General features: G+C 44.2%; 2 protein-coding genes and 1 pseudogene across 3 annotated transcripts; 2 read left to right on the top strand and 1 right to left on the bottom strand.

Annotated features, from left to right (window-relative positions):
- The first annotated feature begins 3,639 nt into the window (after positions 1–3,639).
- Positions 3,640–4,115, top strand: LOC123410502. The gene has a single exon (XM_045103449.1). It carries the CDS (start codon positions 3,750–3,752, stop codon positions 4,047–4,049), a length of 300 nt encoding a protein of 99 aa, XP_044959384.1. The 5' UTR covers positions 3,640–3,749; the 3' UTR covers positions 4,050–4,115.
- Positions 4,116–10,304: 6,189 nt separating this feature from the next.
- Positions 10,305–16,515, bottom strand: LOC123410503 (annotated as a pseudogene). The gene is made up of 9 exons (XR_006613047.1): positions 16,253–16,515; positions 15,533–15,737; positions 15,086–15,287; positions 14,763–14,956; positions 14,110–14,263; positions 13,492–13,656; positions 12,680–13,122; positions 12,448–12,495; positions 10,305–11,560 (listed from the first exon to the last, which is right to left on the bottom strand). The product of XR_006613047.1 is annotated as an uncharacterized LOC123410503 (transcript).
- A 2,134-nt stretch (positions 16,516–18,649) lies between these two features.
- Positions 18,650–21,522, top strand: LOC123410501 (ubiquitin-NEDD8-like protein RUB2). The gene is made up of 3 exons (XM_045103448.1): positions 18,650–18,888; positions 20,860–21,119; positions 21,235–21,522. Exons 1-3 carry the CDS (start codon positions 18,796–18,798, stop codon positions 21,341–21,343), a joined length of 462 nt encoding a protein of 153 aa, XP_044959383.1. The 5' UTR covers positions 18,650–18,795; the 3' UTR covers positions 21,344–21,522.
- The last annotated feature ends 3,259 nt before the right edge of the window (positions 21,523–24,781 follow it).

Below are 24,781 nucleotides of genomic sequence, written 5' to 3'. Positions count from 1 at the left end.
GAAAGTAAAGGTGTGAAACAATTACTTGGCCAATACCGGGGTTGTGCATGATTTAAATTCGTCGTGCAATGATGATAGAGCATAGCCACACTATATGCTTTTGTAGGGATAACTTTCTTTTGGCCTTGTTATTTTGAAAGTTCATGATTACCTTGCTAGTTTGCTTGAATTATTATTGTTTCCACGTCAATAGCAAACTATTGTTTTGAATCTAATGGATCTGAACATTCACGTCACATAAGAGGAGTTACAAAGGACATCTATGCTAGGTAGCATGAAAGCATCAAAAATTCATTCTTTATCACTTCCCTACTCGAGGACGAGCAGGAGTTAAGCTTGGGGATGCTTGATACGTCGCAAACGTATCTATAATTTTTGATGGTTTCACGCTGTTATCTTATCATCTTTGGATGTTTTATGTACCTTTTATATCTTTTTTGGGACTAACTTATAAATTCAGTGCCAAGTGCCAGTTCCTGTTTTTTGTGTGTTTTTGGCTCTTTTCAGATCTGATTTTGGAACGGAGTCCAAACGGAATAAAATCCCCGAAATGATTTTTTCCCGAACGGAAGAAGATCAGGGGGCCTGTGGGCCAAGCCAGGAGGGCTCCTGGGAGCCCACAAGCCCCCACTCCGCCACCAAGGGGGAGGCGGCGGTGGCAGGGCTTGTGGCCTCCCTGGCCGCCCCCCGACCTAGATCTTTGGCCTATATATTCCCTAAAATACAGCAAAAAATCAGGGGAGCCTCGAAAATACTTTTCCGCCGCCGCAAGCTTCGGTTTCCGCGAGATCTCATCTGGAGACCCTTCCCGGCGCCCTGCCAGAGGGGACTTTGGAATTGGAGGGCTTCTTCATCATCATCATCGCCCCTCTAATGACTCGTGAGTAGTTCACTTCAGACCTACGGGTCCGTAGTTAGTAGCTAGATGGCTTCTTCTCTCTCTTCGATCTTCAATACAAAGTTCTCCATGATCTTCATGGAGATCTATCCGATGTAATCTTCTTTGGCGGTGTGTTTGTCGAGATCCGATGAATTGTGGATTTGTGATCAGATTATCTATGATATATATTTGAGTCTTTGGTGATTTCTTATATGCATGATTTGATATCCTTGTAAGTCGCTCCGAGTCTTGGGTTTTGTTTCGCCAACTAGATCTATGATTCTTGCAATGGGAGAAGTGCTTGGTTTTGGGTTCTACCATGTGGTGACATTTCCCAGTGACGGTAGGGGCAGCAAGGCACACATTAAGTAGTTGCCATCAAGGGTAACAAGATGGGCTCTGTCGTTGATATGAGATTGTCCATCTACATCATGTCATCTTGCTTAAGGCGTTACTCTGTTCTTTTGGACTTAATACACTAGATGCATGCTGGATAGCGGTCGACGTGTGGAGTAATAGTAGTAGATGCAAAAAGTATCGGTCTACTTGTTTTGGACGTGATGCCTATAGATATAATCATTGCCATAGATATCGTCACGACTTTGAGCGGTTCTATAAATTGCTCGACAGTAATTTGTTCACCCACCGTCCACTTGCTTTCATGAGAGAAGCCACTAGTAAACACTACGGCCCCCGGATCTATTCACATCCATCGTTTACACCTCCGCTTTTACTTTGCTTTGTTACTTTGTTGCTTTCAGTTCTCACTTGGCGAACAATCTATAAGGGATTGACAACCCCTTCATAGCGTTGGGAGCAAGCTTTTTGTGTTTGTGCAGGATCTTGTGATACTCCTCCACTGGATTGATACCTTGGTTCTCAAACTGCGGGAAATACTTACCACCGCTGTGCTACATCACCCTTTCCACTTCGAGGGAACACCAACGCAAGGCTTCAAGGCCACGGGGGAAATCCTTTGCATATTTGCATAGGAAGTCCCTTAAGGCGTAGCCGCAGCAGAAGGATTCCTGGTGCCGTCGACACGACTATTCTTGGCGCCGTTGCCAAGGAAGCACAACTGACATCAGAAGTATTTCTGGCGCCGTTGTTGGTGAGAATCAAGACAAGAACAGTCTCCCGTCAACACGTGTTTCTGGCGCCGTTGGAAGGTCTTTTGTTGCAGTAGCATCCTCCTGGTTCGATAAACCTTACAGTCCCCGTGTAAAGGAAATCTGCTGCTGACTACATCTCCACCTTCCACTTGGGGTAACCAACGAGGGGCGAGAAGTATATCCATCAACTCGTCATCACCGAGCCACATATCCTCCCGTGTTCTGTCCCTCCACCAGCCGAGACGTTTACTCCCTCCCGGCACCAGCCAGATTCACCACCCCACGTACCATCCTGCGCAACCTCATACCGGCTCCCGTGATGCAGACGGTCCCCTGCCTGAAGAGGTATGTCCTCCTCCACTCCGGCATGCGGCGATTTGGTCCCCAGCTTCGAGCTCTTCACGTGTGGCAGTGTTGCGGTTCCTGATCGAGGCTTAAGTGCCCACCAAGGAGCGACCGCCCATGTTGCGACTGCCGAGCTCCTGGCCTGCGCCATCATGACTAGGGACGCCTTCATGTGGTTGCCCTCCTCACCTGAGGCCCTCGACATGGACACATGAGTTGGCTTTCAGAGCCCCTCTATACACGCCCATCTTCCCTCTCGTGGTGATAGTGCTCACGGGCACAACAACCTTCCTCCAAGGGGGCCATTGTAATTCAATTTTGTTTCTAGGGTGACTTTTGCAATTTTTCAAGGACCCTTTTGTTAGTTGAACTGCTGACTGGTGGGCTTCATGTCTAACTTAACGGTTAACAAACAATGTTGACTGTTTCATGCCATGTCAGTGCTTACAGGCTGGCATTTTCTGTCATAAATTGGATTAAATCGTTTTAAATTGATCATTAGTGTTTATTGAAAAAGTTGACAAAGAAACTGATAGATTTTTGGGGTGTCCGAATGTTCTGGCATTTTTTTATGTGAACCTAAAATGTGGTGGTGTTTTGCAAATTCACTCCTTCAAATCATAGTTTAAAAAACCGAACCGGAAAACGAACCGAAAAAGATGTCGGTTCAGGTTTTTACCGACGGACCGCCGGTTCACCGGTTCGATTGTTGTTTTTTAAGCAAAATAATAATAAATGTTGAGTAATATATATGCTAATATAATGTGAAATAATGGTCAAATAAAGTGAACAATTATAGGGCCGTGGGCAGGCCTCGCGTATTGCTCACATGACCTGGGATCGAATCCCACTTCTCCTAATTTCTATTAAAATATTTTGCTGTTTTTCCCGGTTTAGTGATCCGTTTTTCCCTGGTTTTCTAGAAAACCGTCCGGTTCAACCAGTTTTCTCCTGTCTGATTGCAAAACGGTCTTATTAGCTTAAAAACCCGATGAGGCTACCAGTTCCGGTTTTTTCCGGTCCGACCGTTGGTCCGGTCCGGTTTTTTAAACTAGCTTCAAACCAGTCTAAACGCGGGATGAGAAAACGGGACGCATAGTGACGCCGCGGTGTCTCCCCCTCGCCAAAGTTTCCTCCGTGCCAAAACGTGCGAGCAGTGGCAACGTGGGAAACTCCGGCAAGGCAACCGTGGCCCATACGCGCCGCTCCTTCCGTCGAGCAGTCCGCCTTCTCCTCCACTCTATATATTCCACCACGCGGCAGCCTCATCCATTCCAAGTTCCAACCATTCCAGCTCCACCACGCGGTCAACAGCGCCAACCCATCCGGAGACCCAAAGATCCCACGAACTCCAACGCGCAACTCGATCTATCATCGATCTCGCCGTGCCGTGATCTCTTGGCACGCCATGCATGGCCGCAGGAGGAGGAGTGCTCAACCTGCGCGTCCCGTCGGCATCGGCTGCGCCGGCGCGGCGGTGTAGGACGGCGTCGTCGTCGGTGAGATACAGGAGCGCGCGGTGGGCGGCGCCGGCGAGGCAGGCGGGCGGGGCGCTGGAGGAGGACCACTACCGGGTTCTGAGGCTGGAGCCGGGCGCCTCCAGGGGCGACGTCAAGAAGGCCTTCCATCGCCTCGCGCTGCAGTACCACCCGGACGTCCTGCGGCGGCAGTTTGAACATTCTTATTTTCATTGCGAATACGTAAAAGCATAGCAGAAATTGATCTAAAAATTGTGGCTTGGGACTGCATTTGTTTTGTAGTGTAAAATTTCAGCCATTTGTTCGGCTTCATCCTCCTTGGGATTCTTCCACATCAACTCTTCTCTTCTTCTCCTCAAATTCACTATGCCGTGTGCAAGCTGAGCATCTGTTGCACAAAGATTGCTTCTGAAATGCTTGCCATGTGCTGTTACGTATACACTGCATGGGTAGAGGATTTCTGGAACGCGGCTCGATTTAGATATGAGAAGATATGTTACTCAAAATGCTTTTCTTTTGTCAATACTATAACCAGACTGTAACGTTGATTAGTCATGATGCAAGATCAAGTGTAGTGGCTACTCATTGATTAATAATACCTCGCTAAGTGCTCACCAAGTATTAGATTATCATCCTCCCAAGTTCATACCAATGACATACCAAAAAGCCTTGATCCACACAATTCATTATGTCGGAGAGTGATGTAACTTTAAATATGACGAGTGCTACGCGTCAACCGGCTGATGGCTCCCAGCTATCGGGCCGCCTCGTACATCGTTGAATGAGGGGAATTAGAGCCGCCTCCACCTGTTGCAACAACACCCATGTTAATAACAACCATGTTACAAAGGATGCCGAGAGTGATGTAACTTTAAATATGACGTGTGCTACGCGTCAACCGGCTGATGGCTCCCAGCTATCGGGCCGCCTCGTACATCGTTGAATGAGGGAAAGTAGAGCCGCCTCCACCTGTTGCAACAACACCCATGTTGATAACAACCATGTTACAAAGGATGTCGAGAGTGATGTGACTTTAAATATGACGAGTGCTACACGTTAACCGGCTGATGGCTCCCAGCTATCGGGTCGCCTCGTACATCGTTGCATGAGGGAAAGTAAAGCCGTCGGCCTGCCTCCACCTGTTGCATCAACACCCATGTTGATAACAACCATGTTACATAGGCTGTTAGTGTTGCCTCACACCAGCCTGGACAATCTTTGAAACATGCCTCTTACAACTTCGACATAATCCCCTATATGGTTGCCTTTGTCCCATTAGAGTTACTAGTCGTCAACCCGTGCTGTTGCACGGGCTAGTTTGGTTAATGCCTATTTTATACTAATATGGAATTATGCATTGATATTGTGAACTTGTGAAAAAGGTCAGGAATCGCTAACATAACTTATGCGGCAACAATATTCAAGGTTATAATGTCAATTCAAGAAAAATTCCTATCAATTGAAAATGCGTAAGAAAAATAACATATGGAATGTTGAATATCTAACCTGCAAGTGACATTGTTGCCAATATCGAGTATCACTTCCGTATGGTTTGTTACACCACAATGACATTTATTTCTCAGAACATCTCATGAGCATAATGATGTCAAACTTAAATCTTCCCCTAGCGACCAAGTATAGTCCATAAGTAAAACCTTTTGAAGACTTCGAATTTGAGTTAATAACTAAATATGCACCGAGGAAAAACAGACCAATGAATCCGAAGCAAGAAACCTAAAATTTGTTAGTTAATCTCCAGTGAAAAACAATAATGTCTATACAAAGAGCACCATACATTAGATTATTCATCAGTAAGAATTACCTTATGCATGTAGCAGCGACATATTGCTTTGTTTACTGATATCAATGTTAAAAATCATGTGCAAATTGGTCCCAGCACATGCTTCCTTGTTAAAATGTTACGCCTGAATTGTCCATGTCAACTATGAGGCGAAGATCAACGTGCATATGATGCGTGTGATGGATCATTGTTCAATTCCAAATACCATGCAGTGTGTCCCAGATCTATTTTCAATTGTGCTTCTACCAGTCGTCGCTGCCTTCCACGCGTATCGCGCGTATACCAAACGATATTATTTTTTAATCTGAAACAAAGTACGTGTCCAGTAATAATAGGACCTAGGAAATCATTAATGTCTCACCCATGTCCTCTAATAGCAAAGCAACAGTGTCATTAGTAATGTCATAAAAATGTAATCTAACATGTCAAATTATGTGTGTTGTCTATATTATGTTGGATGCATTGCATAGCGGTAGATAAGTTTGCTCTTATCTTTCAGAATGTATTGTATCATAAAAATGTTTTTTTTTCAGATTTAAACAACTTATTTTATGTTGGATGTGCTCTATATTGGTAGATAAGTTTGTTGTTATCTTCCAGAATGAATTACGATGGAGAAATATTCCATACACAAAAGAAAACATTACATGTGCTACATTAGAGATACATTTCAACAGGTAAAAAGGAACATTATTATCTAATGGTCTAACTTTATTAAGCATCTAAATTACCAAACTCTCATATATTTGCTATGTTCTCAACTGTAGATAACTTGAACTAATTCTTCAATGTTATGCTCATGTAAAACAAAAGCACGATATTAATATATTCCTCTTTTCGAAAAAATGTAAAACAAAAGCAAGATGGCAATTAAATAGGTGTCGTGAAGACGCCATAGGAAATAGCAGTTGAAAGTTGCAGGGATAAGCAAGGAGTAATCACAAAACATATTTCAGAAAAGAGAAGGGGAACAACCTGGCAACATATTTGATCAGCATGCGCAAGCTGGTTTGCCATGTTGTGCAACTAATTGCTCTGGACAATTATGTTGGAATTATGCCCTAGAGGCAATAATAAATATGGTTATTATTATAATTCCTGTATCAAGATAATAGTTTATTATCCATGCTATAATTGTATTGAATAAGGACTCATTTACATGTGTGGATACATAGACAAAACACCGTCCCTAGCATGCCTCTAGTTCGCTGGCCAGTTGGTCAATGATAGTCAGTGTCTTCTGATTATAACAAGGTGTTGTTGCTTGATAACTGGATCACGTCATTGGGAGAATCACGTGATGGACTAGACCCAAACTAATAGACGTAGCATGTTGATCGTGTCATTTTGTTGCTACTGTTTTCTGCGTGTCAAGTATTTATTCCTATGACCATGAGATCATATAACTCACTGACACCGGAGGAATGCTTTGTGTGTATCAAACGTTGCAACGTAACTGGGTGACTATAAAGATGCTCTACAGGTATCTCCAAAGGTGTTAGTTGAGTTAGTATGGATCAAGACTGGGATTTGTCACTCCGTGTGACGGAGAGGTATCTCGGGGCCCACTCGGTAATACAACATCACACACAAGCCTTGCAAGCAATGTAACTTAGTGTAAGTTGCGGGATCTTGTATTACGGAACGAGTAAAGAGACTTGCCGGTAAACGAGATTGAAATAGGTATGCGGATACTGACGATCGAATCTCGGGCAAGTAACATACCGAAGGACAAAGGGAATGACATACGGGATTATATGAATCCTTGGCACTGAGGTTCAAACGATAAGATCTTCGTAGAATATGTAGGATCCAATATGGGCATCCAGGTCCCGCTATTGGATATTGACCGAGGAGTCTCTCGGGTCATGTCTACATAGTTCTCGAACCCGCAGGGTCTGCACACTTAAGGTTCGACGTTGTTTTATGTGTATTTGAGTTATATGGTTGGTTACCGAATGTTGTTCGGAGTCCCGGATGAGATCACGGACGTCACGAGGGTTTCCGGAATGGTCCGGAAACGAAGATTGATATATAGGATGACCTCATTTGATTACCGGAAGGTTTTCGGAGTTACCGGGAATGACGAATGGGTTCCGGGAGTTCACCGGGAGGGGGGGGGGCAACCCACCCCGGGGAAGCCCATAGGCCTTGGGGGAGACACACCAGCCCTTAGTGGGCTGGTGGGACAGCCCACAAGTGCCCTATGCGCCAAGGAGAAGAAAATCAAGAGAGGAAGAAAAAAAAAGGAGGAGTTGGGAAGGAAGGGGGACTCCCTCCCACCAAACCTAGTCCAACTCGTTTGGGGGGGGGGGAGAGTCCTCCCCCTTGGACTCGGCCGACCCCCTTGGGGTTCCTTGAGCCCCAAGGCAAGGCCCCCTCCCTCCCACCTATATATATGGAGGTTTTAGGGCTGATTTGAGACGACTTTTCACGGCAGCCCGACCACATACCTCCACGGTTTTTCCTCTAGATCGCGTTTCTGCGGAGCTCGGGCGGAGCCCTGCTGAGACAAGGTCATCACCAACCTCCGGAGCGCCGTCACGCTGCCGGAGAACTCTTCTACCTCTCCGTCTCTCTTGCTGGATCAAGAAGGCCGAGATCATCGTCGAGTTGTACGTGTGCTGAACGCGGAGGTGCCGTCCGTTCGGTACTAGATCGTGGGACTGATCGCGGGATTGTTCGCGGGGCGGATCGAGGGACGTGAGGACGTTCCACTACATCAACCGCGTTCTCTAACGCTTCTGCTGTACGGTCTACAAGGGTACGTAGATCACTCATCCCCTCTCGTATATGGACATCACCATGATAGGTCTTCGTGCGCGTAGGAAAATTTTTGTTTCCCATGCGACGTTTCCCAACAAATTATATGACCAGGTGGCTTGGATCAAATCCAGTCAAGCAGAGTCCTGGATAAACCTAAGAAGACATGTATTCACCTGAAACAAACAAAAAGAAATCTCAAATAAGTTTTGAGAATCTTAGCGGATCTTGTCTCTAATCACCTCTTAGGATATCAACAATAAAGTTGTACAAATATTTTTCAGTTTCGGACAAATAACAGAATCTGACCCTAGATTAAAGGTAGAGTTCCAATCTATGGACATGCACACACTTCAGTTATATATGCATGTAAGTATGAGCAAGAATATATATCCCATGCTTGAAAAAATCTTATTCTCTAACCATACAACAACCCATGGAGGCATAAAGCACAACGTAGTAAACTGAGTAGAAACATTTATACCAGATTCCATGATAACTATCAAGACTTACGTTCTGCCTGGTGTAGCATGAATGTAGAACAAACAGAGAGTTCTAGCTACTTTACCTTCTTTATATACTTGTGTAGCATTCAAGAACAAATAGAGAGTTTGATCAGATCAACGTAAGAAACAACAAGGAGGACATGCGCTAAGGTGGCCATCCAATCTCGTTTCCCGTGTGTGTGTGTCTGCTCAGGTTTATGCGCCTACTGTCGAGCAGGGTCGATCTTGTTCCACATGTGTTGTGTGCGCCTGCACCCAAGGAGGATCCACCAAGCTATCTTTGAGATCAATCAAGTGTTCTTTTTAATCTCGCCTGGAAGTAACCAGCGAATACATATGGAGCATGGCCGACGGCACGAGCATGGCTGACGGTGCACGTGTGATTTAGCATGGACAACAAAAAGATCATGCGGGCAGGGCCAGATTAAAAAGCTTTATCTTTTTGTAGGATTGGGGATATAGTCGACTTTTTTTACTTTTGAAAGAGGGATGGGGCAAGTTTAAAATGGTGTGAGATACGTTTGCTTTAGTACGTTTTTCTTTTGAGAAGATTATACGTGCTAGCTAATTTAGACACTATGTTTCTTTTTTCAAGGATATAACCTGTACCTAGCTATTTTTTTTAAGAAACTCTGTTTTTCAGCAACAGAAACTCTGTTGATTTGATATGGCGGGTCGGTCATGTGCTGCATCACGCAAGGCCCACCTGAGAGGCTGACATGAACGTGGCTTCTATCTCTTCCACTGTGGAAGAATTTTGGGTCATATGAGTTTTTTTTCTCAGGATTGCAAGGGTTAATCTACACCGTTATAATTTGGTCCCACCAGATTAACGGCTCGTAAAATCTAATTAACGCTGGAATTTCTAGGGAGTCTAGAATTAGTATAGGTATAAATGTCGAGTGTGGTGGCTGCCTTCGTTGTAAAATCCATTGTCAGCATATGCTCTTCCATCTACTCCATTCCTCATCACCCACATTGTGGCCACAACATCAGCGATGTTGCGGCCCTCTAGAGAGTAACAACCGTAGTTGTTACATTGAGTCAGGTATGCAACATGCAATTATTGTTGTCCTTTTGGTTCGCAGCAGTTGTGCCTCGGCCTGACAAATGTCGGTATCCATGGGAGGCCTCACCTTGAGGGAGGCATGCCCACAAGGACACAAGTCGTGCGCGAGAGGCTGCTGGCGAAGCCAAGGAAATCAGTCGAATGAGCAGGACCTTTTCCCTAGTTTTTTTCTCTATTTCTCGCATGTTTTTAAAGCAGTTCTTTATATATACAGGCTTGCTAAAAATCAGTCGACCGAGACTTATCCAATTCTCGGTCGACTTCACTGGCGTTGCATCTTTTGCATGGAGATTCACGCTAGACTGAACACCATCCAACGATCCTCGCGACATTGTGTTCCACGGTTTGCAAGATGTCTTCCTACCGGTTGTAGCATTCGTCATTGCTGGCTGTATCATGTTGCCTCACCCCCGTCACAACATCTGCCATAATCATTCAACACATCGTCTCATCGGTAGCCACAACAGTCGTTGCTTGCAGCACTCTCACAACATTTGTCGTTGCCGTTTGCAGCATCCAGTCAATCGTGCCGCTCGAAGCAACACAACTACGCGGATGTCACTTAACCGAGACTTTGTTAAGTCTACATCGACCAAGGTCTAGCCACATCCTTCTTTATATGCATGTAAAATACTAGGCTACGACAGCCAAGGGAACACGGCCCGGCGATGTCTTGAATCCAAACTGAAATCCTATTCGGACGCACCTCGTCGTGATCGTTCCTAGGAATAGCAGGACTAGTGCTACCTTCTTGTGGCTGTAGCTGCTGCTGGTCGGAAGAGGAGGTTCAGCAGGCGTAGGCGCTTCCCGCTTTGACTCCGGCAGGGTGGAGCTGAACGACCACGACAGCATCCGGTGCAGCGCGGCAAAGGCGGCGCCATTCGCCGTGGAGAAGCCGACGGCGACCTCCTCCGGCAGAATTCTGCGCAGATCAACGGTTGCATTGAGCTGGTACATGGCACCGCCGATGACGAGATCGACGGCCAGTATCCTGGAGCCGTTGTGGTACTTCACGGTGGCTTCCATGACATGGGGCGACGCGAGGTTCTTGCCAGCTGGCCATGCCATCGTCGTGTACGCGGATGCTGCCGTGGAGTTGACGGAGCTGACGTCGATGCCGGCATGGTTGAGGGAAGCCTCGAACTCGACCGCCACGATCCGGCTCTCGCCTGTCCCGTCACCGCCAGCGAAGGCCGGGAGGAGGCCGAGGCCGGCGCCGGCGCCGCTGCTGTCCGGTGCCACCGAGGGGAGATGCCCGAGGAAGAAGGCCATCCTATCGCCGGTCTGCCGTGCCAGGATGTCCTTCTCCGAGGTGATCCGGAAGGAGAAGGCGGTGGCGAAGCTAGCCATCTCGCCGGTGGCGCCGTTCCAGAGCGGCACTTTGTGTCCGTACGACGCCCAGCTGTTTTTCGTCAGCTGCAGCGCCGGTGGGCTGACGAGTGCGTCACCGGCGACGACAATCGACGAACCGGCGCCGGGGTCGGAGAAGTCGAGGCTGAAGGAGAGCGAGAAGGCCCCGCGCGGCGCATGGTAGAGGCATAGCAACGACGCCAGGACTAGGGCGGTGGTCGGACGACGGCGAGAGGCCATGGCTTGGGCGTGGTGCCTGGGAGGGAGGAGCATCATGAAATAGGGAATGGGGGAGTAGTTAGTCGTCAAGGTCAAAATTTAGAGGATAAAGTTAGTGCTTGATGCAGCACACGAAAGCAACTAGACAGCCAGCGGATTAATGGTGTTGTCGTTGAAAATTTCTATTTAAGGCCATTAGATTACACATATCAAGTCACCATCCTGCTAAACAAGAGACGTGGGGAATTGCTTCGGATCGCATGGAGATGATGCTGGAAGGGAGCAGGGGGGCTTACTAGTTTTATTTCTGTCTGTAATAAAAGATCTATGCTTGCCTCTTGCTGTACTTGCTAAAACTGCACTCCCTGGTTCGCCTAGATCTGTTTTAGGAAGTCTTTTGGTTAAGTTCGTCCTAGCTGGTTGATGAACATGTAAGACTCTGTTGCTTCATTTTGAATAAAGATGGGGCAGGGGGGAAAACCCTTTTGGTTCAAAAAAAAATCAAGTCACCATCACCAACCTTTCCCCCTTTGGTTCAAAAAAAAAAATCAAGTCACCATCACCAACCTTCCCCCCTTTGGTTCAAAAAAAATCAAGTCACCATCACCAACCTGTGGTTGGATGGTTAGAGGGACCGTGGTATTCCCAGCCCACCAGAGTTCAAGTGTACGCGTACTATCATATAAGTAGAGTCTAGTGGTCGCGGTTGACTTGACTTTTTCCTTCTTCTTATCCTTTTTTTTATTTACTCAAGTTCTTTTTTCTTTTCATACCAAAACCCACAGTGGAGCAAAGCAGTATTTCTTTTTTTGCAATATAAGAGGTGAAACAGATTCAAGTTCACATCCATTCATTCAGAAGACAGAAGCAACAAATGTGAAGTTCACATCCAACATATGTGAAGCTCACAGCTAACAATACAACTAATACACCACTAGCAGGTCACAGCCACAATTTCCTATTGGATGACAGTTACAAGGCATTACAATGTACTAACCAAACAAGACAACTATGAGTTACATGACTAATAAGCAAATAAAATGAACAAGTCGATTTTTTTGTTAAACCGTTGCATTCATCAGGCCCGCAGCAAGACAAGGCCAGATGTTCTTTCCTGACAACAGGTTGAGAAAAATTAGTGAACTGATCTGATCACCTGGATGCCTCCAGAGGCTTAACCGGCATGGTGTAGGGAGAATCCCAGTCCGCATCGAAGACTTCTTGCAGCTGCGAGACGATGGAGGGATTGTACGTTCCAAAGCTCACTCCAGCCGTCGTGTAGAAGTAATCCCAGATGAGGTTGCTGGTGCCGATGTTCGCCCTCACATCGCTGACGGCATACTTGCCATGGTTCACCCGGGTGAAGCCGGGGTAACAGTTCCCCGTCGGGGCGCCCTGAGACAGGGCGGGACCGGTCTCGTTGTACCCGGGAACCAAGTAGTACTTGACCTCGACCTTGCCGCCACAGTGGTTGTATTTGGAGGATGCGCAGAGGATGTTTGAGTAAAGGAGGCTCTTCAAGTACTTTTCGGTGCTCGGGATGAAGTGTGTCCAGTAGGCTACCAGCAGCCTCACTGTTGCATTCTTGGAGAATATTACCTATCAAGGATCAGTTTATATTCAGTTAGTACATGAATTCAGAATTGGTAAGTAGAGATGAAGTAAACCGATTTTTTTTAAAGGCCACTCTGGCAGCTTTACAAGAGCGATGTAGGATACTATTCTACAAAGTTTTGGCGTTCAGAGCCTTGTTATTGAAGCTATGGCGCATTGCCAATTGGATAATACTGATTACGGTGCTCAGGTAGTCATGATAGTGCCAAAAGAATCAGTTGATCTACAAATTTGGTACGGTATGTTAAATGTCACCTTGCAGAATAGGTATATTATATCCAAGTATCCCAATTTTACTGAAACTACAGGAGGCCCTTTGTTGCCAGAATAATTGGCATAACAAATGCAACTTACCTCTGATATTGCTGACGATAAAGATGGCCAGAACACAGTTTGAGAAGCATATTGCGATTGTCCAAGCCAATCCATAGTACTTATCCTCACCATTCCCCCAGAATTCACAGATTTGATGGTGTCGACCCAACCTTGCTCGTCTGCCTGGAACTTGTCAAATGACAGCTGCAAAACATGAACAAATTGAATCAGCATCAGAACATGTGTTGCAACTTCTAGATTATTCCTTGGAAAAGTGATCCGCGTGTTTTAATTATACATGGCATGATAAAATGCCATGTGAACTGGAAATGGATCGTTAACGCTGAATGAATCATAGCACTTGAAATAAATATTTTACAGACTTGCCAACTGTTGTAGCAGACACTCTCCTATTCTTCCTTAAGGCAGACTATGTGAGGCAGCCAGGCAACCAAGAAAAAAAATTGAATATGGTATGCACACTAGATATTCAAGTGTGTGACTGTGTGCTAGAGGATAGGTTACTACAACACCAAGTGACTGAAAGTTGTACTACGAGTTAGTGCTTATGATACTACTTCCGATATTCCATTGCTTGATACAAAAAAAGAAAGATATTTCATTTGTCTTCAGAAAGAAAACAATATGTGACATTACCTCAGGTGGAGCAAACGAGAGATAGCTCAAGTGGTGCTCTTTAGTGGATCTCTTGAGCCCAGGGGTTTCAATTAAAACATCAAGCAGTTCAGGATTGGCAAGTGATGGATAGCCGTCGACATATGGGACATCGACAGAAAGTGGCAGAGGTGACCTGATGCACATTATGAGCATATTTCTATTATTCAACTCAGGGAGAGTATCAGAAGAGCTTGAGTACTTATGCCTGCTAATACAGTTTAGACAAATTTATGAAACCATAACATGCCTTCAAGTAAATAATACTCCCTCCGTCCCAAAATTCATGTCCTAGTTTTGTCTAAATACAAATATATCTTGTCACGTTTTAGTGTTAGATACATCCGTATCTTGAGAAATCTAAGACAAGAATTTTAGGATGGAGGGAGTAGTAAATATTGTATCCATTTAACATCAAATAACAGTATGCACGTTACATTGAAATTGAACATCAAAGGAACACGACTAAACGCTTTCAGCAATTTGACCAGAATTGTTAGCACAGGTACACGATATACAAAATACAACTGCCGGGAAATTATGGATAATATGCTGTCATGTAGGTGATAGTTTATTTTTGTATAGGTTTTATACTGAGCAGTAACTTATTATCAATTACCGAGAAGGCTACAAACCTGCATCTTTGTTCGGGGTGTAGGAAATGTGACCAGCATGGCACCTTTCTAAAAGTCTGCCACTTCTTATCCCAGGCAATTTTTGTGTAAGTAGTTGAATTGAGTGTTGAAAGTGTCCAAAGATTTTGAAAATACACTTCAACAGTTTTTGCTATCTGTGGACAACCAACGAAATAAATCCCCAGCTCCTTTACCTGCAATAAGAAGTCAAAATACTATCAAACAGATTCAACATAAAGAACTTGTTTTTTCGACACTTTTCTTTAGGACTACGATGTAAATGCAGTAACACTTTATTTAAGATAGTTTACTTTCCAGTATACCTGGGTAAGGGACTTCCAATCATTGTTTGCAGATCCAATATACACATCCTTTTTGTCGGATATCCAGACTTTTGCATGCAGAACGCCGGATCCCCACCAATCCTCAAAAAGTACGGTTACATTCTGAACATTTGGCCTTCCTGCAGCGAGGTTAGCACTCTCTTGGTCGAAATCAGGGGCGAACCCAGCGTGCTGCGCGATCCTGCAAAGGTGATTCAGTCGTTAAGAAAATATACACACATATCAAGTTTGCTTCTCATTGTTCATCAACTCCTTTTGCTTGATTGCTTCGATAGCAGTTAACTGCACAGCGCCAAAACCTGCATTATCACTGGCATGCACCTATGTTGTTATTCACTGATATAATCAGGACAACCAACTTCCTATGGCACAGAAATCACTGTAATGGTAACAACCAACACTTGAAATGTTGACATCAACCCTTGCCTGATTTTGACTTTACGATCTGCCGCTTTCTCAAGTGCCTTGTAAACCCGTAGCCCCTCGCCAGACCCGAACCTCGCCATGTCACTCTCAGAGAACCCGTACTCACCTGACTTTGGGTTCTTCGGGTGAGCTATGAACTGCCAGTATTGCGCAAGGATATCAAGGCTCGCTGTCGTGTTCCCAGAGATCCACTGGAGCACGTCCGCTGCGGATCAGCAGCAAGAACAAAAGTCAGCCAATCCTCTATTAAACTATCAATAAGGCAAGTAACGCACACGAACAGATAAATTCCATTCTGTTCCTCCACAACTTTTTTCGAATTAGATCGGACCAGGATCGGTTATAACGAAAACACACGCACACATGCTGTCAACAACACTCATGCATACTACTGCGCGCGCCGGGCTATCCTGAAACTAAGCAAACAACACCACTCCAGTTAGGAATAACAGCCCAAATCCCCGTTGAGAATACTGACACCTGCAAACAGAAGTTGCAATCGGCACGGCCAGTTGATCGGACAGGCAAACCCATCAATTGGAACGGGTGGCTTATTAATTCGGAAAGCATTTGCATTCGGAAATGCCTTATCCTACATCCATGAGGAAATGGCGTGGTAATCGAGGAACCGAAACCCCGGGATTCGAACCGCATGGATCCACGGCGAGAGCATCCGCGCTGACTCAGGGGAGGGCGGGAAGGGGAGAGCCCGGTGGGTACCTGTGGCGAGGACCCCCGGGACGCGGCGGAGGTGGGGCATGTCGGTGGGGATGGACTGCACCAGCCACGCCTTGCAGGTGTCCGCGGCGCCCGCGGCCGGCGCCGCTGCCCACAGCGCGGCGACGGCGAGGAGGAGCGGGAGGGGGTGCCTGCGGCGACGAGGCGGAGGAGCCATGGCGGCAGCGCACGGTGTGAACGGAGCTTCCGAGTGAGGACTGGGGACTGGGGAGTGGGGCCCGGAGAGAATCCAAAGGGAGCCTGCTACGGTGCATCTCGTTTCTTTGTCCCACTCTCTAAATTTCAGAAACTGACAGGTTCTCCTTTTTCTTTTCTTTTCTTTTCTTTTCTCCACGGCATATTCTCAGAGCACATGCCGCATCTTTAGTATTGTTCACTCTTTTATCCCCGCGAGAGCTATATCTCATTTTTTAATATAAGTCTTTTTCAGGTTTCACTGAAGTACTATATACAAATGTATATAGACATATTTTTAAGTGTATATTCATTCATTTTGCTCTATGTGGTCTTTTAATGAATCTTTAAAAAATCTTTATATTTAAGAACAGAAGAAGCATAACGAAATGCATGCTCCCCTTGCCTCAGGCATGACACCACTGGGCCGGACCACCACTGTAGTAGATAATGCTTTTTTTCATGTTTTTGCCAAGTTTTTGTTGTTTAGGGTTGTTTTTATTCATGTATGTTTTTGATAAACGCTTGCAGCCGGAGTGTCGGCCGAATCGTTCTGTCGGTCGAGCGCGGCCCGCGCGCTGGCAGACAGCCTTGCAACATTTTTCCGTTCAGATTTGCTGCAACCTTGTATAAATTTGATGCAGATGTTTGTCATTTTGCTACATTTTGTTCATTCAAAAAGCTACATCCATGCTTGGTTGCAACTCGAGTTTGTTGGATTTTTGTTACAATCAGCGTTTTGACTTTTGCTACAACCGTGTTATTTTTTGCTACAATCGAAATCATTTTTTGCTGCAACCGTTCACTAAAAAAGTTGCATACACGTTCACGTAGATATTTGCTACAACCGGCGTTTGACTTTTGCTACCAAGCACCATCAGCTTCGTTTTTTTGCTACGATCACGTACATATATTTTTTGCTACAATTTTTTTTATTCCAACCGTTGACGAAAATTGCTGCATCGTGGACAAAATTTGTTGTATCGAGAAAAAAATTGCTGCATGAAGATCTAACGGCACGGCCGGCCTACAGCTGGCGGATCGGACGGCCCGCGCGCGGCCGGTCGAATCGTTCGGCCGGCGCGCCGGCGCAAAGCATCACCCATGTTTTTTGTCCGTTTTAATTGTATGGTTAGGTTTTCATTTTTTTTAATTTTTTTTCTAATCCTTCACCAGTTTTATTTGATTTTTCTTTCTTTCTTCGTTATAATTTGATCTTCCTGTTTTTCACAATTTTTTTCCCTTTGTTAAACATTGGTTTTACTAGCAAAAGGGCCCATGCGTTGCAACAGGAGAAAACATACCATACGGCATACGCTCTTAATTTATAAAAAATGTTTATAATTTGAGAATTTATAGTTACGATACAAATAAAGATGGTCTTATCCTACAAAAATGCATGTAGATTTAATACGTACAAAGAATCATTCAAGTGACCTTCAGTTTCATCTCGAATCCTGATTTTGTTGACGTGTTCATCCCCAACCCGGATGAGTACCGGTATGAAAGAAAGACGAATAATGACTTATTTATTAAGATTGCACCCTAGATAGTATTTTTATTAAACGTTTAACAGATAAAATAATATTATATTTAATTTCTATATATTTTTCTAATCAAATTCCATGTATAATATGTTAAATTTGGAGTTACGGTTTAAAAGATATGAGTATTTAAAAAAATATTTAATATATACTACGAGTTTAATGTCATAAACAGTAAAGGATTTTTTGTAATATCACCTCGGTGGGTTTTCCGACGGAAGCGATAACCTTTTTATTATTAGGTAATGATTTGTTTTATCCAGTTGTTCAATTTTTATTTTTGTTTTCTTCTTATCTTTTTATTAGTTTTTCCATTTTTAACACATGGCAAAAAAAATTGTACACAATATACTCCCTCCGTACCGGAATATAAGTCGCTGGAGTAGTCAATATATTCCGGTACAGAGGGTGTACATGTTTAGTGTACACATACAAACAGATGTTGGTAAACGCTGGGCATTTTCCAAATACGCAATATATATTTCCCTTTTAACACACGTTTTGAACAGTCCGTGGCCGAAGTATTTATCTTGTAGGCCTGTCCTGCTCTCCCGTGACCGGCCTCTCTACTATACTGTTACTATTAACCGAGTCGGACCCGGCCCACGCCCGCCCGACCTGGGCTTAGCAGGACCTGTTATATACGCACTCCCTCAATCATCATCGTCGTCGTCCCCAATCAATCAATCAATCAGCGAGCAGCGACCTAAACCTCCGCTCCGTCTCCGTCTCCGTCTCCGCGCAAAACCCTAGCGGATCCGTCCACCCCGCGGAGAGAGGAGAGGAGAGGAGAGGGAGGGAGCGGAGATGCAGATCTTCGTCAAGACGCTGACCGGCAAGACCATCACGCTCGAGGTCGAGAGCAGCGACACCATCGACAACGTCAAGGCCAAGATCCAGGTCCGATTCCCTTTTCCCCCCCGCCGCAATCGATCTCGGGCCAACCGCGCCTCCTTAGATAGATGCCAGTCAGCGCCGGCCGCTAAGCTAGTCTTCGGTTTCCTCCCTCGACGGTTAGGATCGGTGCGGTTCCGCAGGAGGCATGTGCTTTTGGGGATCTTGTTTAGGACGGGGGCACGCAAAATTAGCCTTTGGTTTTGTCTGTTTGCAGGCAGCTCACTTCCATTCCTCTGCTCTGCTGTACAATTATGTACCGGCCTAACCATTCCTCTGCTGTTTGAGATTGGGCTCTAGTAGTATTGTTCACTGCGGTGAAGGCTTACCCTTGTTTATATGATTACCAGTAGGCTGTGGTTTTTGGATGCTAATGTATGGTTTTGATAATCCATACAACATTATTGATGATAAGTCAAACTGACCCAACCCAACATGTCAGTCAGAGAAACTGATTGAACACAAATGTCTATTTACTTATCGCTCGGCGCACGCCTGATTAAATATGAATCTTCTCCACAGATTTAACTTGCATACACGAAAGCAAGGCAATGCAATGGCTGAGATTTTTTAAGTAATGTTCTTAACATGTAGTGTTAAATACTTCCTCTGTTCCAAAATATAAGTCTTTTTAGAGATCCCACTATTGAACTACATACGGATGTATATAGACATATTTTAGAGTGTAGATTCACTCATTTTGCTTCGTATGTAGTCTCCTATTGGAATGTCTAAAAAGACTTGTATTTTGGAACAGAGGGTGTACATGTAAGACTGTCAAAAAATGTTCAGCTCGGCTGGAGCTACCGAGGAGTCGAGCTTGCATAGCTCGCTAGAGCTCGATAGCTTTCAAGTATAGCACATAAAACACCAATGCTCAAGCTTGACCGACCCATAGACGAGCTAAGTGCAGGCTCAGTTTTAGTATCGGCGAGCCGGGCTCGAGCTTTTCTTTAGGCTCGTAGTGCGAATCGAGCTCTAGCCAATCTCTAGGCGTATTTGCTCATGCTTGGCTTGTTGACACATGGCATATTTTGGGACAAGGATATCAACTTTGAATGTGCGTCCTTTCATATGCTAAATGGATGGCCTAGGTACTTTCGATCCATTTTCTGTATAAAGTATAACTTAATATATTGCTGCACGTGCGTTGCAGCAGGGGCACCCATATTCTGTATATAGCTTAATCGAAACCAAGAAATAACCCCTTATGTGCGAAATTATAGAAGATCCCCTTTAAGATCAAACAATTCCATCGAATTGAGTATGACTGTATATCGTGCTTGTGCCTTCTATAGGTAATTGCATGTGCGTTGCAACAGGGGCGTCTTGCACGTGCATTGCAATGGGGCGGTCTATTTTTTGTCTGCAATCACATTGATTTACCTGCCATTTTATCGATTTGATTACCTGCCACTTTATTGATATGATTACGTACCAAAAATGGATATATTTCTGCTAATTTAATCAACACTTAATGGCTTGCCAAAGAAAACAGGATTTTCTTTGGTAAGCCAGTAAGTATGGGAGCTGTTGAGACAGTTTTCAAGGAAAACCGAAAACCGGTGAGAGGGAAACAAAAATTTCAAAACAGGGAGGGGGAGGAGGCACGAGAGAAACGTTTGGGGAAGCGAAAGATGGAACACTATCCTTATTTAAGTAGGAGAAAATATTGTGTAACTGATTGATGGCTGACCTATTGTTGTAACTTTTCACTGTTTTTATCTTCTGTCATGAAGTACTGTATTTGCTGTTGAGTTTCTTTATATTAGGCTCTCAAATGCCAAATGTTGAATCAAACTTGAACAGAGAGTTGTTCTCGTTCTCCTGCTTATCCATTAGAGGATCAATGCCTCGAACGTGGTCCTGCTTATCCTTGGAGAACCAACGTCTGGAACTGCATCACTAAAATATAACAGAGTTCCTTGGAACAAAAATACAACCGAGTAACTGACATACTTGGTTTAATTACTTCAGGACAAGGAGGGCATTCCCCCAGACCAGCAAAGGCTAATTTTTGCTGGAAAGCAGTTGGAAGATGGGCGAACATTAGCTGATTACAACATTCAGAAAGAGTCGACGCTCCATTTGGTCCTGAGGCTCAGGGGTGGAACTATGATCAAGGTGAAGACACTTACTGGGAAGGAAATTGAGATTGATATTGAGCCCACTGACACAATCGATAGAATCAAGGAACGTGTTGAGGAGAAAGAGGGTATTCCACCTGTTCAACAGAGGTACTCCTGGTGCCCCTGAATATGGATGATGCTGAAAAACCTACATTTAAGCACACGTTTCAAGCTTTGCATTCATTAGCATTCGCTAATCTTAATAAAACCGTCTCATGTTTAGGCTCATCTATGCTGGGAAGCAACTCGCTGATGACAAAACTGCAAAGGACTACAACATCGAAGGTGGTTCAGTGCTCCATCTTGTGCTTGCTCTGAGGGGTGGTCAGTAGATGCAACTTTGACGTGGACCGTATAGGCCATTTCTACCAGAACTTGTTGCGGACCTAGATCTGTGAATTTGCCGGTTGATTGAAGTACCATGTAATTGACGATTGTGAAGTCAGCTGTCATCTGTACTGGATGGATTGTTTGAACTCTATATGCTCATCTGATTTCTGGTTGCGTTAAATCATATCTCCTCCTTTAAATCTTTTCTCAACAAGATAGGGCATTACAAGTACGGCCTCTGCTTGTTGACCATTGTTCCTTCCATCTGGCTTATGATTGCTTGTAGCAACTCCATGTGATCACCAATAGTATGGCAGTGAAATTGATTGATCATACGTGTTTTATGGTTTGTAATTGTAGATCTACTGACACCTTTTCTCTCGAATAATGCCCCTTTTGTGTTACAGAGACATAAAATCTTATGTGAACTAAGACTGCCCATGCCTATCCTGTGCAAAGCATCTATTGGCATCGTCACATGGTATTTCATTATTCTATTTATCACATCTGTGAATCCAATTCTAAAGTTAGAACTAACAGCAACTTTGGACAGTTCTCTACAAGTTTGATATGTGCATCTAATACTTCATTTGTGAACAGAGATGTACCTGCTCTTCTCTGTTATAACAGAGCATTTTGTCATGCCTATCCACTGCAAAGTGTCTATTGGCATCATCATCATCACATAGGAATCAAGTCTGTTATAATCTCTCTGCTATAACCACAACTTGTGTAGTATACAAATATACAATGAGACGAGACATTTAGAACTAGACCTTTGAACAGTGCCTTACAAGTGTGGTCTGTGCATCTGATTCCTCATTGGGACTATACATATACTGCACAAGTGGTGTGGTGCAGCCGCCTTTTCGCAGTTCTTGCAACCCTCCACGGATTCTTGTTCAACGCACCTGAAGAAATCATTTGAGTGCAGACACAGATCTCTTGTCAGGTTAACACCCTAGTGCATTTCTGATGCAGCAACTGAAGTGCCTAACTTTAAAAAAATCTGCACACCAGAAAGGAATGTTCCTCCTGTTGGTCTAAGAAGAATTAGTTTAGGGTGTTCCTGTCTGGTAATGACATTAGATTTTCTTTTTGAACGAGCAAAAGGAAAACTATGTCATATTCAGCAGCATAAAAGGCTCAAATATTCCGTTTGTTTTGTCTTTTTTAATATTCCTTGCAACATATCTTTGATATTCTGTTAGGAATTCGCCCTTTGTTTGGTCGGTGGCATTCTTCACGCACCCGCAACCTGATTTTTGTAGGAGTAAGTGATTTATGTGTCTGGTTCCTTTTGAAAAGATCATCAGTTCTGTTTTTCTTTTATTTAATTGCAATATTATTTATGTTTATTAGTCCTAGGTGCATCCCATGTCTTATCACATAGGCTTAAGCTATTTTGTTCTGTTAGGCAAAGCTAGAAGGATTCTATGAGAATGCTGTAAAAAAGATGATTCTATGAGAATGAGTGAATGACATACTGATCTGCCTATAAGATTGCAGCCCCTTTACCATAGTTGATGTCCCACTATTATATTTCTACATGCTAATTCAGTTCATTTAACCTCCTTTTTAGGGAAGATGTCAACAACTCAAGAATCACAAGGGATGGTTTCAATTCCCACGTTTCATACAACACCGGCTTCTAATTTCCGCACCGCCGCATAATTGCCTGGCGGCGCCGCTGAAAGCGAGCGGCGGTTTGTAAGGTGGCCATGTACACCCCCCCTCCTAGGTTTTGTAATTTGTAGTGGACCAAAGATGAATGAAAGGAAGAACCCTAGCACATGAAGAGGCCATTTCTTACTCTCCTCCTTCCTCCTGAATGGCTGCAACTTTGCGCAAAAACGCTTCCGCTTTACAAAAAGCCTCCATGGTTACATATGTTACCTCGATCATCTTTTGCATAGGTTCATGGATTGGCTGGGAGCCCAGGACCATTGATCGCTGCAATTTCTTAAGCATTTCATCTAAACCTAAGTCATTTTCACCTACTTTTGCCATAGGAGGTACCCCTGGACCATCCTGCAGGTGAGTGAGCTCCTCAATAATACTATTCCATATTAGGATCGATACGAGGAGCACTTGGATCATTGGTTCTTCTCCAAGTGGACCATGCATTGATCTGATCATCACCATCAGGCCACCATCACCATGGCATCATCATCATCATCATCATCATCGTCTCCTCCTCCTTCATGAACTGAAAGTTAATGGAGCTCGTCATTGGCGCGGCGCGGAGATTTCCGCGTGATCTCGGAATATTTGTTTGATCTTGCGCAGGATTAAAGAAGATGTGCCTCTTGCAACTGGGATATATGAATGTTTGCAAAGACCAGGTAGGTAGGAGGGGTGGTTAAGTTTGTTAATTACTACTAGTAGCTGGGACTTGGACCGGCCTAGTGGCCAGTCAAGTCCGGCATCACCTCTTTCCAGCGGTCTGGTTGATTAGTCAAAGGTAGATTTGTCTGATGTCATATGTTAAATTAGCCCGGTGAATCCCTGATTGTTTTTCCCATAAAACAGTTGATTAATTGATGCTTAGTTGAATGTGTCTTTTTGATCTTCTTAGATTAGATTTCCTGTGAGGTGAACATATGATGGGCATCTTGGCATGTCACTGTCTTGTATAGATCATCACAGAACCCAAATGGTTAATCAGTTAGTTTAGTTGGCTCCTCTTATCTCTAGTGATGTGTCCACTATGTAAGATGCAGTCCTGTGTTGGTCTTATGCAGAGGCACAATCTGAATAGTCCAATGACCTGGCTTGCTTTTCTGCTCGAATTCGTTGGACTCGGCCAATCTGAACTATCATATTCATATCTTGGAAAGCATTTTGGCTCCGGGCTAGTTCTATGCGGTAAAGTTGAATAGTTTCTAAATGTTATGCAGAATGAATTACAAGCATTTTACATTTTGGTTTCGAGGTATCACTATGCGATCTATGCCGTAATTGGTACCGTAAATAGGTCATCTTTACGCACTGATGGTCTTCCCAATTCATATTTTTAAACCATGCATACGTGATAATGAAATTGTTTTCAGACATTGTTTCAAAGTGTCAATTTCCAGAAGCTGTTTACGCGATAATGAAATCGCCGAGGAAATAAGTGTTTCTGAAAATGATGGTTTAGGGGGTTATAAACAGTGATGAATCTACCAGGGGGCTTCGACAGGCTGAAGCCCCCCTAAAAAATTGAAAACGAAAAATTACTAGTATTCCTGTCAAAATCTTAACCTCATTTGAACTAAAAAATTAATAATTTTTGACTTTTTCTACACATCATTAACTTTAAGCCCTCCCTTCATTTTCTTTTAAGATTCGCCACTGGTTATAAGTGACTAAAAAAATTTGAGAAGAAAAATGAGCAATCCAATACTTTGGAGGTGATTGCAAGAAAATATCTCTTCTTATTGCCTCACTACACATTG

Source organism: Hordeum vulgare, chromosome 7H (assembly GCF_904849725.1).
Source record: "Hordeum vulgare subsp. vulgare chromosome 7H, MorexV3_pseudomolecules_assembly, whole genome shotgun sequence".
Taxonomy (NCBI): Eukaryota; Viridiplantae; Streptophyta; class Magnoliopsida; order Poales; family Poaceae; genus Hordeum; species Hordeum vulgare.
This window is presented reverse-complemented; position numbering and strand designations above follow the sequence as displayed.